General features: G+C 44.7%; 1 protein-coding gene across 2 annotated transcripts in view; it reads right to left on the bottom strand.

Annotated features, from left to right (window-relative positions):
• The window catches only part of ADA (adenosine deaminase), a 97,636-nt gene that overhangs the window by 18,186 nt on the left and 64,389 nt on the right, over positions 1–15,061 (bottom strand). For both annotated transcript variants that reach the window (XM_040331454.1, XM_040331453.1), the window contains exons 4-5: positions 14,354–14,497; positions 13,244–13,359 (exon numbers count right to left, since the gene is read on the bottom strand). In XM_040331454.1, the coding sequence (XP_040187388.1) occupies positions 13,244–13,359; positions 14,354–14,497 (260 nt within the window). The remainder of the gene's footprint in view (positions 1–13,243; positions 13,360–14,353; positions 14,498–15,061) is intronic.

The following is a 15,061-nucleotide window of genomic DNA, read 5'->3' as shown; positions in this document are numbered from 1 at the left end:
TGTGCATCCTGTATGTAGTGTACTCCTGAACTGTGCATCCTGTATGTAGTGTACTCCTGAACTGTGCATCCTGTATGTAGTGTACTCCTGAACTGTGCATCCTGTATGTAGTGTACTCCTGAACTGTGCATCCTGTATGTAGTGTACTCCTGAACTGTGCATCCTGTATGTAGTGTACTCCTGAACTGTGCATCCTGTATGTAGTGTACTCCTGAACTGTGCATCCTGTATGTAGTGTACTCCTGAACTGTGCATCCTGTATGTAGTGTACTCCTGAACTGTGCATACTGTATGTAGTGTACTCCTGAACTGTGCATCCTGTATGTAGTGTACTCCTGAACTGTGCATCCTGTATGTAGTGTACTCCTGAACTGTGCATCCTGTATGTAGTGTACTCCTGAACTGTGCATCCTGTATGTAGTGTACTCCTGAGCTGTGCATCCTGTATGTAGTGTACTCCTGAGCTGTGCATCCTGTATGTAGTGTACTCTTGAACTGTGCATCCTGTATGTAGTGTACTCCTGAGAAAGAGAGAGAATGGGAGGTTTATCACCTGGCAAGTTTTCTTGATTCAAGGTAAAGCAGTAATAAAACTCAAACATAAAAACGTAATATACTGCAGCTTACCAGGATCACCAGATGAAAATAAAAAGGAAAAAGTCTAAATAAAGAAAATGAATGCTGGCCATTTTAGGATTGGCAAGCTGAGATGTACACAATATTTGGGTTTGTTATCACTTCAAGATGATCCTGGAAACAGTTCATTGACAAATCATCTAGTTGATAATGGAACACATGTGACAAGTTTTGATTTTAATGAAAAGACCTGAAACATGCCAAGACGAGTCACTGCAAATCACGTTTTGGCAATGGGATTCCTGCCTGCATACTGTAGGGATGATGGAAATGTTTTAGGGGCTAAAACAACATCTGTTTTTGACAGCAGTGTGGATGGAAATCCCTCCTGAGGCATAGATGGAATTTTAGGGCCCCCCGTCCTGCAAAATAATTAACTATATAAAGCTATCACAGATGTGTCTGGTGAAGAAAGGATGTTACAATCTACATTTCATGGTGATTTAGAATATATAAAGAACTATAAAAATGAACAATATTGTTACTGTGTGACCGCTGCCGAGTCTGCAAGTGATTTCCCCTCACTTCCTTAGAATGTGACTAGAGGAGCATTGCTGTAAGCTGGACATCCTGGTCCCCTGCTCTTGGATGTATCCTCCAATTATTTCTACAGAGCACGGACTATGGCATGGGGACATCATCAGGGTTAAAAGCAGTCACAAATGACTTTTGAAAGCGTCAACTGTAAACCCAGAACCTGCAAGTGGAATTTTACTGCACAATTGGTACTTGAAAGTCCCTAAAGTCAATTGCGCAGAGCTACCAGAAAAAGGGTGCACCAACACCTGCCAAGACAAGGGTGTATCGATAGTAGACCTTCCCTGGTGTGCCGACAGTTGGCCTGTCAAGACAAGGGCTTACAGACTATGGGCCTGCAAGAAAAAGGTGCACCAACAGTGGGCCTTCCAGGACAAGGGTGTGCCAAGAATGGGCCTGCCAGGAAAAGGGTGTGCCAACAGTGGGCCTGCCAGGACAAGGGTGTGCCAAGAGTGGGTCTGTCAGGGCAAGGGTGGGCCTGCCAGGACAACGGTATGCCAAGAGTGGGTCTGCCAGGACAAGGGTGGGCCTGCCAGGACAAGGATGGGTGTGCCAAGAGTGGGCCTGCCAGGACAAGGGTGTGCCAAGAGTGGGCCTGCCAGGACAAGGGTGGGTCTGTCAGGGCAAGGTTGTGCCAAGAGTCTGCAAGGACAACGGTATGCCAAGAGTGTGTTTGGTCTGCCAGGACAAGGGTGGGTGTGCCAAGAGTGGGCCTGCCAGCACAAGGGTGTGCAAAGAGTTGGCCTGCCAGGACAAGGAGGTGCCGAAAGTGGGCTTGCCAGTAAAGGGATAGGCTGATAGTAAACATGTAAGAACAAGGACATGCAGACAGTGGGCTTGTGAGAAAGAGGGCACTCCAACAAGATAAGCCTGAAAAATAAAGGAGTGCTTCAACAGTGGGCCTGCCTGAAGAAGGGCATGCTGACGATGGGCTTGTGAGAAAATGGGTGCACTGATAGTGGGCGTGCCAAAACAACAAGGGTGCACCGACACTGGCCTTCCACAGCAACGATGCATTGACAGGTTCTGAGAAGAAAGGCATACCGACAGTTGGGCTCCCAGAACATGGATTCATTAACCGAGCATCCTTAATGTAGGAATCTAACTTGTGATTACATTGTCATTTTGAATGGCCAACTGTCAGTGCATACTTGTTTCGGGAGCCCAGCTGGGTCTGTATGCTCTTTCTTTGGAGAACCCAAATTCAAATTCATTCTTGTTGTGACAGCCAAATAGTCAATACATTGTTATTCTGGGGGACCAACAGTGGGGCTCCCAGAGTAAGCATGCATTGACACATGGCCCCTGAAACATGGACACACTAGGTAAACAGACAAGAACATGTCATTACATTTGCGACAGAAAATACATTAAAAAAAAAAAAAAATTGAGAAAAAATAAGAAAAAAGGGACTTTAGAGCACGCAATTATGAGCTCAACAAATATATTAAAAAATGACAAAGCTTTTACTGACATCATAAATATTAAAACTTGTGGGTTATACGAACACAACCAACCACCCAACAATTTCCGTGACTCTTCTCATCAGAATTTGTCTTGGCTCCTTGGGACTCTTTTTGGACCTCTAGTTGGTACCTTTGATGTAAAGCGTATATGTATTTCATCCTTGGCTGTGAGAGTCCATGCACTTTTCTGGCAGCCAGTCCTTATCCCTTGTGAAGCATGGGCCTATATTCAGGGATCATCTGCTAGGAAGGCACACTGCCCATTATATTACTTGCTTTACTTTGTAGAATTATCGCTTAGGAGAGTTTGATATTGATAACAACGCCGTTAAGAAGACAATATCTACAAGTTGAAACGTGTTGGAGTTTACACATGTACTTCTGACACTCCCTTTGGGAGTACCAAAGATGCTTACTCTGCTTTTTATTCTGTATATACACATTTATTGTGTTCATGTAACCTACAAGGTGTTTAATATTTATGATGTCAATAAAAGTTTTGCAATTTTTTTAATAAAACTTTTGTGCTCATAATTGGGTGTTTTAAGGTCCTTTTTATCAAAAAAAGACGGGATTTCAGATTGGAATTTTTTCCGTCTGAAAATTTTGAGAACCAGCTCTCAGATTTTGTTGGCGGAAATTCCGACAGGAAAAGCTCCGATGGAGCATACACACAGTCGGAATTTCCGATGAAAAGGTCACATCGGACTTTTGCTGGTGGAAATTCCGCTTGTGTGTATGGGGCATTACAAATCTCAGGAGAAGAAACCATCAGATCAGTTGGATTCCTTGTGCAAATCACGATTGTCTCTTCTGATAACCCGACTCTATCTTTTTCTCATCCATGGGCATGTACATGAATTTGTTCATATTGGGGAAGTGATTATATGTCTGTGGGCACTCCAGACATCCTCTGACGGATCTCGGGAGTAGAAACAATTGGAAAAGTTGGATTTAGCAGGTAAATTGCTAGGCCCCCGATATCCAACTTTGCCTTTTTCTTCATCCATAGGCACTATCCTGAGTGTGCAAGATTTAATAATTAGAATTGTGGAGTCTTCCCTATGAATACTTTGCATGTCCCAGTTATTAAAACGTCTGTTGCAAGAATCCTGCTCCTCTGATGCCAGCGTGAGTCAGTTGGGTAAGATGTGACTTTTGGCCTCTATACAGATGATAACTGATGGGCAGGTCTTTTGTTTATATACAAGAGTGGGGGGGAGTTGGGAAATTCCTTACTTCTGTAGTTGTCAGGAATAGTTCACTAAGATTAAGGAACAGCCTGGAACCATTTATGAAATGTTTTTTGTGAATTCCTACTCTCACTTAGGATTGATTCTACACCCCCCCCCCTCCTCTTGCGTATGAGATACATATCTAAGCTGCATCTTGTGTTGGGAGTCTCTTAAGTCAGTGGTTCTCATCCTCAGTCCTTAAGTACCCCCAACAGGCCATGTTTTGGGAATGTAAAAATATCAAGCTATGGACTCTAATTTAAGGCACCTGTGCAAGATAAAGAAAAACCTGCAAACATGGCCTGTTGGGGGTACTTAAGAACCAAGGTTGAGAACCACTGTCTTAAAGCGGGAGTTCACCCAATTCCTTTTTTTTTTCTATTTTCCCCTTAGATTCCTGCTCGTTGTGTCTAGGGGAATCGGCTATTTGTTTTAAAATATGATCCGTACTTACCCGTTTTCGAGATGCATCTTCTCCGTCGCTTCCGGGTATCTTCGGGAGCGGGCGTTCCTTCTTGATTGACAGTCTTCCGAGAGGCTTCCGACGGTCGCATCTATCGCGTCACTCGTAGCCGAAAGAAGCCGAACGTCGGTGCGGCTCTATACTGCGCCTGTGCACCGACGTTCGGCTTCTTTCGGAAAATCGTGACGGAAGACTGTCAATCAAGAAGGAACGCCCAGTCCCGCAGCCAATACCCGGAAGCGGCGGAGAAGATGCATCTCGTAAACGGGTAAGTACGGATCATATTTTGAACCAAATAGCCGATTCCCCTAGACAAAACGAGCAGGAATCTAAGGGGGAAATGTGTAAGCTATGGGTGAACCTCCGCTTTAAGTCATCCCAAAAGGCTTGTATGCAGTCAGGAGTTTCATAAATGGTTCCAGGCTGTTCCTTAATCTTGGTGAACTATTCCTGACAACTACAGAAGTAAGGAATTTCCCAACTCCCCCCACTCTTGCATATAAACAAAAGACCTGCCCATCAGTTATCATCTGTACAGAGGCCAAAAGTCACATCTCACCCAACTGACTCACGCTGGCATCAGAGGAGCAGGATAAGCCAGAGAGATTTACACCGAGTAGTGAGTCATCTCTATACATCCTCATGGGATCAGCTGGAACCATCACATACCCACTCCCAAATCTCCAACAGTTTCTGCAGCCAACGCAGTTTCTTGCAACAGACGTTTTAATAACTGGGACATGCACATTATTCATAAGGAAGACTCCACAATTCTAATTAATAAATCTTGCACACTCAGGATAGTGCCTATGGAAGAAGAAAAAGGCAAAGTTGGATATCGGGGGCCACAGCAATTTACCTGCTAAATCCAACTTTTCCAATTGTTTCTACTCCCGAGATCCGTCAGAGGATGTCTGGAGTGCCCACAGACATATAATCACTTCCCCAATATGAACAAAGTCATGTACATGCCCATGGATGAGAAAAAGATAGAGTCAGGTTATCAGAAGAGACAATCGTGATTTGCACAGGGAATCCAACTGATCTGATGGTTTCTTCTCCTGAGATATGTAATGCCCCATACACACAAGCGGAATTTCCACCAGCAAAAGTCTGATGTGAGCTTTTCATCGGAAATTCCGACTGTGTGTATGCTCCATCGGAGCTTTTCCTGTCGGAATTTCCGCCAACAAAAATCTGAGAGCTGGTTCTCAAAATTTTCAGACGGAAAAAATTCCAATCTGAAATTCCGATCGTCTGTAGCAATTCCGACGCGCAAAATTCCGACGCATGCTCAGAAACAATGTGACGCATGCTTGGAAGCTTGAACTTCATTTTCTCGGCTCGTCTTAGTGTTGTACCTCACCGCGTTCTTGACGGTCGAAAGTTCCGAGATTTTGTGTGACCGTGTGTATGCAAGCCAAGCTTGAGCGGAATTCCGTCGGAAAAACCATCCAAGGTTTTTTCGACGGAAAATCCGATCGTGTGTACGCGGCATTAGTTAGACGAGGTCACCTTCAACAATAAATACCCCAGATTCACATGAGTAATAGTGATTTCTAAAACTGCCTCCAAACCTACAAATGACGGGATAACTTTTGCAGTTGTGAAGGCCAATACTGGTCTTCTTCCTCCACATACACAGCTCTATATAGGTTCAGATATGTGAACAATCTCACGGTTATTCCTCAGGTGGTCGTCACAAATATTATGACACAGCATATTGCAACAAAAGACTTGACACTGCCAATTCGACACAGTGAGATAACTTCCACCGGCCTGCCAAGATGCCGTCAGCTCTGTGACAATTTAATACACTGGGATGGCAAATATCCATATTAAACATCTGTCCGGGATTTTACATTTCATTACACAAATCTTAATAATGGAAAATAAATAGAACCTAGTACATTCATACACAAGGCTTAACAAGGCCATATTGCCAATAAGCAAATCGGATTAATACAGCTTATCCTTATAGACAAATACATAAATGCCTAGATTAGTACGTAACTCAATCAATCAACTTATACCAATACGAGTTACAGTATATACAATGAAGTCATTTTTATACGCTTTTAAAGCTAAACCTTGGGATTGTTAAAAACAAAAAAACAACTCTCTCCTTTTAGACCCGGGTCACACAGGGGCGGCACGACTATGGGGGCGACTCGGCAAGGCGATCTCAAGACGACTTGCAAAATGACTTCTGTATTGAAGTCAATGCAAGTCGCCCGAGTCGCAGTCGTACAAGAACCTTTTTTTAAGTCGAAGCGACTTGAGAATGGTTCCATTGAATAGAGCGGAGCGTCACTTGTCAGGCGGCTGAGTCGCCCGACGAGTTGCCCCTGTGTAAACCGGCTCTTAGTGGGACCGATCCCTCCCAACACACACACAGACACAAGGGTCTAGGGGCAGAGGGATAGGCTGTGATATTTACCCGATCACACCTTCCAGCCTTCTCTTCTCTCAGATGCTCAAGGTTGTGGGGAACCCTCTCGGTCTCATGTACATTGCAGGACTAGTGGTCCATCCAAACATAAGGGTCCCCCCTTACATCATCATCCCCATTAGAATCCCCCCTTACATCAAGGTCCCTAGCAGAATCCCCCTTACATCAAGGTCCCCGTCAGAATCCCCCCCTTTACATCAAGGTCCCCATTAGAATCCCCCTTACATCAGGGTCCCCGTCAGAATACCCCCTTACATCAAGGTCCCCGTCAGAATACCCCCTTACATCAGGGTCCCCGTCAGAATACCCCCTTACATCAAGGTCCCCGTCAGAATACCCCCTTACATCAGGGTCCCCGTCATAAGTACACAGAGATACACAACTGATCTTAGTTGCAGGCCAGATAATATCTTGAAGCGGGCCAGATGTGACCTGTGGGCCGTAGTTTGGAGACACCCAACAAATACTTTCTGTGCCAACCATTCAATCTTTTTTTTTTTGACCGACCAAGTCCAGAAAAGGAACTGGATGATACTTTGCGAGTACACCCCTCACATTTTTGTAAATATTTTATTCTATCTTTTCACGTGACAACACTGAAGAAATTACACTTTGCTACAATGTAAAGTAGTGAGTGTACAGCGTGTATAACAGTGTACATTTAGTGTCCCCTCAAAATTACTCAACACACAGCCATTAATGTCTAAACCACTGGCAACAAAAGCGAGTACACCCCTAAGTGAAAATGTCCAAATTGGGCCCAAAGTATCAATATTTTGTGTGGCCACCATTAATTTCCAGCACTGCCTTAACCCTCATGGGCATGGAGGTCACCGGAGCTTCACAGGTTGCCACTGGAGTCCTCTTCCCCTCCTCCATGATGACATCACAGAGCTGGTGGATGTTAGAGACCTTGCGCTCCTCCACCTTCCGTTTGAGGATGCCCCACAGATGATCAATAGGGTTTAGGTCTGGAGACATGATTGGCCAGTCCATCACCTTTACCCTCAGATTCTTTAGCAAGGCAGTGGTCATCTTGGAGGTGTGTTTGGGGTCGTTTTGTTGGAATACTGCCCTGCAGCCCAGTCTCTGAAGGGAGGGGCTCATGCTCTGATTCAGTATGTCACAGTACATGTTGCCATTCATGGTTCCCTCAATGATCTGTAGCTCCCCAGTGCCGGCAGCACTTGTGTAGCACCAGACCATGACACTCCCACCACCATGTTTGACTGTAGGCAAGACACACTTGTCTTTGTATTCCTCACCTGGTTGCTGCCACACACACTTGTCACCATCTGAACCAAACATATTTATCTTGGTCTCATCAGACCACAGGACATGGTTCCAGTAATCCATGTCCTTAGTCTGCTTGTCTTCAGCAAACCGTTTGCGGGCTTTTGCCGCGTACACGCGGTCAGACTTTTGACTGGGCAAAACGCGGTCAGAATTTGACGGAAAAATAGAGAACCTGCTCTCTAAGTCAGTCGGAATTCCGACGGAAAAAGTCTGATGGGGCATACACATGGTCAGAATATCCGTGGAAAAGCTCTCATCTGACGTTTTCCATTGGAAATTCCGACCGTGTGTACGCGCCATTTCTTGTGAATCATCTTTAGAAGAAGAGGCTTCCTTCTGGGACGACAGCCAAGCAGACCAATTTGATGCAGTGTGCATCGTATGGTCTGAGCACTGACAGGCTGACCCCCCACCCCTTCAACCTCTGCAGCAATGCTGGCAGCACTCATACATTTATTTTGCAAAGACAACCTCTGGATAGGACGCTGAGCATGTGACCTCAACTTCTTTGGTCAGCCATGGCGAGGCCTGTTCTGAGTGGAGCATGGTCTTGGCCACCGTGCTGCAGCTCAGTTTCAGGGTCTTGGCAATCTTCCTATAGCCTAGTCCATCTTCATGTAGAGCAACAATTATTATTTTTTTTTGATCCTCAGAGAGTTCTTTGCCATGGAGGTGCCATGCTGAACTTTCCAGTGACCAGTATGAGAGAGTGAGAGCGATAACACAAACTTAACACACCTGCTCCCCATTCACACCTGAGACCTTGTAAAACGAATGAGCCACATGACACCGTAAAGGGAAAATGGTTAATTAGGCCCAATTTGGACATTTTCACTTGTGTTGCCAGCGGTTTAGACATTAATGGCTGTGTGTTGAGTTATTTTGAGGGGACAGCAAATTTACACTGTTATATACAAGCTGTACACTCACTACTTTACATTGTAACAAAGTGTCATTTCTTCAGTGTTGTCACATGAAAAGATAGAATAAAATATAAAAAAAAAAAAAAATGTGAGGGTGTACTTACTTTTGTGAGATACTGTATATTGCGCGGGCAACGACCAACGTGGTCACTTGACTGCATCTATCATCCTAGAAGGAATATCTGCCAGCCTTAAAAGTCAATAAATGGACCGATTTTCAGCATATCAGCTCTAGAATGACCTTCCTGTAACAACGGCCACCAGAACGGTCACGTGGAATCTACCATGACAAAGCACAGCGCTGTTTACATTAGATAAGGGCTCGGAGACCTGCTTCGGTTACCTTGCTCTGGAAGGAAAGTTTTTTTAGGTTAAAGACCGTGTTTACCAACAGCAGAGCACAGTTATGTGAGAAATGTGGAACCATAACCTGCCAAAGTCAACACATAAAATAGAAGGCCTGTGTTTGTATGGCATTCAGGAACCTCACGGATCTACAACCACAACATAAGGTCACAGGTCCCCGCAAACTATGCCAACACACAGTCCCTGTGAATTCCTGTTATTAAACAAAGTCACGACTCTTTACCTTCACGCTGGATAAGGCTACTATTTCAGGAAGCATTTATTTTAAAAAATTCAGAAAAATCTACCTGCAAGCCAATTTTTTTTTACATCATGGCCATATTTTTACAGTTTTCAATACCTTAAAATCGTATCTTCAGGTGCTCCCTCTAGTGGCTATGGTATGTCAGGCAGTGCAATTACATCTCTGCTGAATAAAGCTAAAAACATACTTCTGCGCTTTGGTGTGTTAAAAGAATAAATAATCTTTGGTGCAGTATTTCAGTAAAATGCATCCTTTATATGGATAAATGGTGACACCCATCCAATGTAGAGGGGTAAATGTAGCCGTATTACCATTAAGGTTATATGTCACATTAAATATTTATGTCATTTGGACAGCAAGCAGTAAATGGATAAGGTTATGCGGCCTCCGTGACCCTCTACTGACAGAGCTGTCCAGAGGCATTCATTGAAAGTGGAAAGGTCAGGATGGAACACTCTTCTAAATTAGTAATAGGGCTTGTACACTATTAGCCAGATTCACAAAGAGTTACGCCGGCGTATCAGTAGATACGCCGACGTAACTCGGAATCTAAGCCCGTCGTAATTTTAAGTGTATTCTCAAACTGAGATACACTTAAACCTAGCCTGCGCCGTCGTATCTTAGCTGTCTAGTTCCGCTGGCCGCTAGGGGCGTGAACGCTGATTTACGCCTAGCATGTGTAAATCAGCGAGATACGCCGATTCACAAACGTACGTGCGCCCATCGCAGTAAAGGTACGTCGTTTACGTAAGTTTCAGGCGTAAAGTTAGTCGAACAAAAATAAATAGGTGGCCTAGTCAATGTTAAGTATGGCCATCGTTCCCGCGTCGAAAATTTAAAAATTTACGTCGTTTGCGGATGTCGTCCGTGAATGGGGCTGGACGGAATTTACGTTCACGTCGAAACCAATACGGCCTTGCGGCGTACTTTGGAGCAATGCACACTGGGATATTTTAGGGAGGGCGCATGCGCAGTTCGTTCGGCGCGGGGACGCGCTTCATTTAAATGAAACATGCCCCCTAGCCGCCGAATTTGAATTTCTGCCGGGTGATTTACGCTACGCCGCCGCAACTTTACAGGCAAGTGCTTTGTGAATAAAGCACTTGCCTGAAAAACTTGCGGCAGCGTAACGTAAATGAGATACGTTACGCCCGCACAATTTTGCGCCCATCTACTTGAATCTGGGCCACTATACCTGGGCCTGGCCCCGAATCAATTGCTCTAAACATCAACTTTTAAAAACCATTAACATGCATCAAAGTTTAATCAAATATTTTCTTTGAAAACTTGTAAAAAAAAACTGTAAAATAGTTTTCATTCTGTTAGTTGGGCTAAAGGGCTCAAAGCAAACACACGTTTCCAACCAGGATTACAAGACATATGTAGCATACACCTTACTATCCAAACATACCACAGCAGGAAGAATAATGCTAACCATACACATTAAAGATCCAATTGTACAATCTACTACCAGCTATGCAAGGGGTTGTGTGACTGGATACGATTTAAAAGGCTTCTTCCAGATGTTGCTAGGGGTTCCATGAGCTGTTGTCGATTGACCTTCCATCTAATGGTGCCGGTGTTCTATCAGAATACTGCTACCCATCAGAAAATGCAACCGAAGGGACATTCCGTCACGGCCATCTTGGTAAACCTTCAGTAAATCTACAGCCAGAAGGCGGCAAGCGGACATCTTTTTACACTCACGAAGTCTTGCATTTCATGCTTATTTTTACCATAAACTTTGCTTATATAGTGAAATCCACAGTATTTGGAAGTCTGTGACACCGTTTTGATGTTGAATCTTGTACTGCGGACATGTGCGGATGCACCAAGATGGCCTAGACGGAATGTCACTTTGGTTGCATTTTCTGATGAGTAGCGGTATTCTCATAGAATACCGGCATGGTTCCAAGGCCAATGCCACTTGGCAAAACCAACAGTATGATACCAATGATCTTTTTTTAGCGGTCTTTAAAGGGTGGTATTCTTCCTACCAGGGCCGATCCTAGGGTCACAGGCGCCTGGGTGCAGAAAGATTTCTGGCGCCCAACATGGGCGTCGTCATTTTTCCAACTCCTCCCCTTTACAAATGTTTCTATGGCAATGACTCAACTACAGAGATGCTCCCCCACAAAGTCTTCATTAACCTGGAATCCTTACATGATCTCTTAACAATAAACAAAATACAGGAAGAGAAGCAGAGTACTTTATTGGGACCTGGAAGGGGAGCCTATGTGATGGACACAGAGAGGGCTTCTGGTAAAGAGTCTGTTAGATGTTCGGCGCCCCCACCTCTGCAGGCGCCTGGGTGTAATGCACCCTGCCTAGGATCGGCCCTGCTTCCTACTGACCACCAATGTAAGGGGTATTTTCCCTAATGAACTGGAATTGGGGGGGGGGGGATCCCCCGGAAAATAATTTAAGGTTGCTCTAGTGTAAAAATATTGAGAAAGGCTGGCTTAGATCCTCACAGTACATTGTTTTATAAAATCTAGAGAACATTTTAGAGAGATTGTACACTCGGATTGTATGTTTTCTTTACTAGTCACAATGCAAGACACTTATTAAAAAGCTAAACTGAGTAAAATAATGTCCATTCCAAGCACCAGGAAAAAAAAAATATCCCAGCACTGATGGGTTAAATGCTCGTTAAGTCTAGGGGTAGAGGAATAAGGTTCGATACCTTAAGCTAGGGTTGTCCCGATACTGATACCAGTATCGGTATCGGGACCGATATTGGGCATTTGCAGGAGGACATGGCTGCATATATGGGGGACACGGCTGCATATGTGGGGGGACATGGCTGCATATGTGGGGGACATGGCTGCATTTGGGGACACATTTAAAAAAAAGTATCGGTATTCGGTATCGGCGAGTACTTGAAAAAAAGTATCGGTACTTGTACTCGGTCCTAAAAAAGTGGTATCGGGACAACCCTACCTTAAGCCTCTCTCCAGCAGGCTTCTTCCATCCGTGCGACCAGTCCCCCCAAAGCCTCCTCTGAGATACACAGGCTGGTGGACACATCAAGTACAATACAGGACCAATAGTCCTGCGTTGTATGTGGAGACACGAATGGACATGGACAGTTAAGTGAATGTAAACCCTTACAGACCACTTTTACCTACAGGTAAGCCTAGATTAAGGCTTACCTGTAGGTGCAACAAAAATCTCCTAAACCTACACAGTTTAGGAGATATTTGCAAAATAAACAGCACCGGTGTCTACAGCGCATTTGCGTCGTAGACAACGGAGTAGGCGCACTGAGCGTGCCGTTAGTGAATGGGATCATGCCATTGTTATTCTCGCTTTTGTCAATATTCTCCAAGTCCCTGACCCACAACCAGCATGCAAATAAAGAGATCTGCCTTTACTTGCCACATGCTAGTCCCAGGTCTGAGGCTCAGAAGTCAGAGACAGCCAGATGGAGATCAGCAATGGCGTAGTCTCAGTAAAGGGTCCCTCGACACATTCTATCCCACAATAGGGAGACCAACTCTGATTGGTTGCTTTGGGTTACACAAACTCTTTTTTATATAACACACAAGCTTGTTAATTTGTTATCAGTAACACAAGGTGAGCAAGTCAAAGAGAGCGGCAAGCGGAGGCTGGAATACATTACTTGGCATATGCCGCATGCAGCATAGGATAGACCTGGCTTTGATGTTGAATTTCTTCTCCCCTTCCCGCAGCCCTTGGTTCACGAGGTTCACCACATCGTCAGGTGTGACGTCACCCCTGCGGAGACAAAGCCCATTACATACAAGACATGGGACACATCCTATCATCCAAAATCGAATGATGGTAACGTAAGACGGACAGAAACACAACTGTGTAATGACTACATTGATCCTTCCTGTCGGTACAGGCTTCTGTGGCAAAAATGACCAGATCTACGCAACTGGCTGGGCAATAAATTGTAACTAAAGCCACATTTGGTTTTAGATGCAGTGGGGTAGCCATTGACAACCCCAACGCACATGCCTGCTTCGGTCTTATTTTGCAATGCTATTTTAGCTGTAATTAACAGCTCATTAAGCTGTCAATTACAAAGCCTATCCCACCCACCTTCCTGATATCACGGAAAGCCTGCTGAGGATGGTGGCATGCGGTGTAGAAGAATCCCACCCATACTCCTTGCTTTCCTGAAGGCACAGTGTTTGGACTTGATCTGCAATCTGAAATCATGCAAATATCTAACAGATTCCTCCATCCATATTATACAGTCCAAATAAAGATCTTGGGAACAATCAGGGGTCCAAATCTGCCCCCCCTCCTTCATCAAGGCTTGAGAGTGAAAACAATATAAATGGACAGGACGTGAACTAGATCTTTAATAGTATTTCTTCCAGTGAAAGTACAAGCACAAGTCTTGCCTGCAGCTGGTGATAAGATGGCAACTAGGGTTGCCACCTCATCCCTTTGAAACCGAACACATATTAATTACACAGGTTCTGTGGCTGATTAAGGTGGTAATTAAACTCACTTGGTGCCTTATCTGCATTAAATTGACGGCGGACCCGAACGGTCCGTCGTGTGAATGAGGCCTTATATTTAAAAATCATGAAGCAGTTGCAATCATGTATTATATAAAATGTTTAATATTTTTTTCTATGAAGAAATCATTTCATTTAAATTTGTCAAATAAATCCAATGGACAGATTTATTTGTGCCTGCCCCTCTGTTTAGGTCCCGGAGATCAAAATCCCCCCCCCCCATGGATGTTACTTACTCTTCCTGTCCCCACGGGATGGGGTCCACCTTGGAATTGGCAAGGAAGTGGGGGCTGTATCTGACCTCCACGTACACCACCCCTTCTTTGGCTTTCATCTCTACAAATTCATAGGCCACTCGCTTGATCGCCTCTCTGTCCCCCCTAAAGAGGGAAACAAATATGTATGTCAATTCAGTTTATTTTACCAAGCAGTATACAAGGCAGAAAAACAAACAGCCTTTTTTTTTCATTTGCTTCCATAAATATCCCACATTGTGTACAACCAGTTCTTCATGCAGGACACACCTAGGACACATACATAAGGATTGTGTATCTCAGCTCTCTGCTTCTGGTAAAGGCTTCCCAAATGTCAATGGAAACCACCTTGGCTGTCTCTTCCATCTCTTGAGAACTCTTTTTTTTTTTTTTTTGAAAGCCTATGGCGTGTGAACACACCCAAAAACTCCACCCGGTGCAGAAAAAATGTGCACACACATAAAGAGTGTTCACAAAAACATGCAGATGGGTGCAACGTCAAGTGGTCCTCCTGTGAAGAGGGACCCAAACCCTGATCCCCCGGGGCGTTAGGCTCCAGGCGGGGACTGAGGTACTGTGGTCCGAGCAACCGAAGCCGACACGGACCCAACTTCCTCGGAGGGACTGCCGAAACAGAACCCTCCCAGTACTAGGTGGGGCTCCCCCGAAGGGAGACCCCATGAGAGCAAG

The sequence above is a fragment of the Rana temporaria genome, chromosome 12, assembly GCF_905171775.1.
Source record: "Rana temporaria chromosome 12, aRanTem1.1, whole genome shotgun sequence".
In the NCBI taxonomy this organism is placed as follows: domain Eukaryota; kingdom Metazoa; phylum Chordata; class Amphibia; order Anura; family Ranidae; genus Rana; species Rana temporaria.
This window is presented reverse-complemented; position numbering and strand designations above follow the sequence as displayed.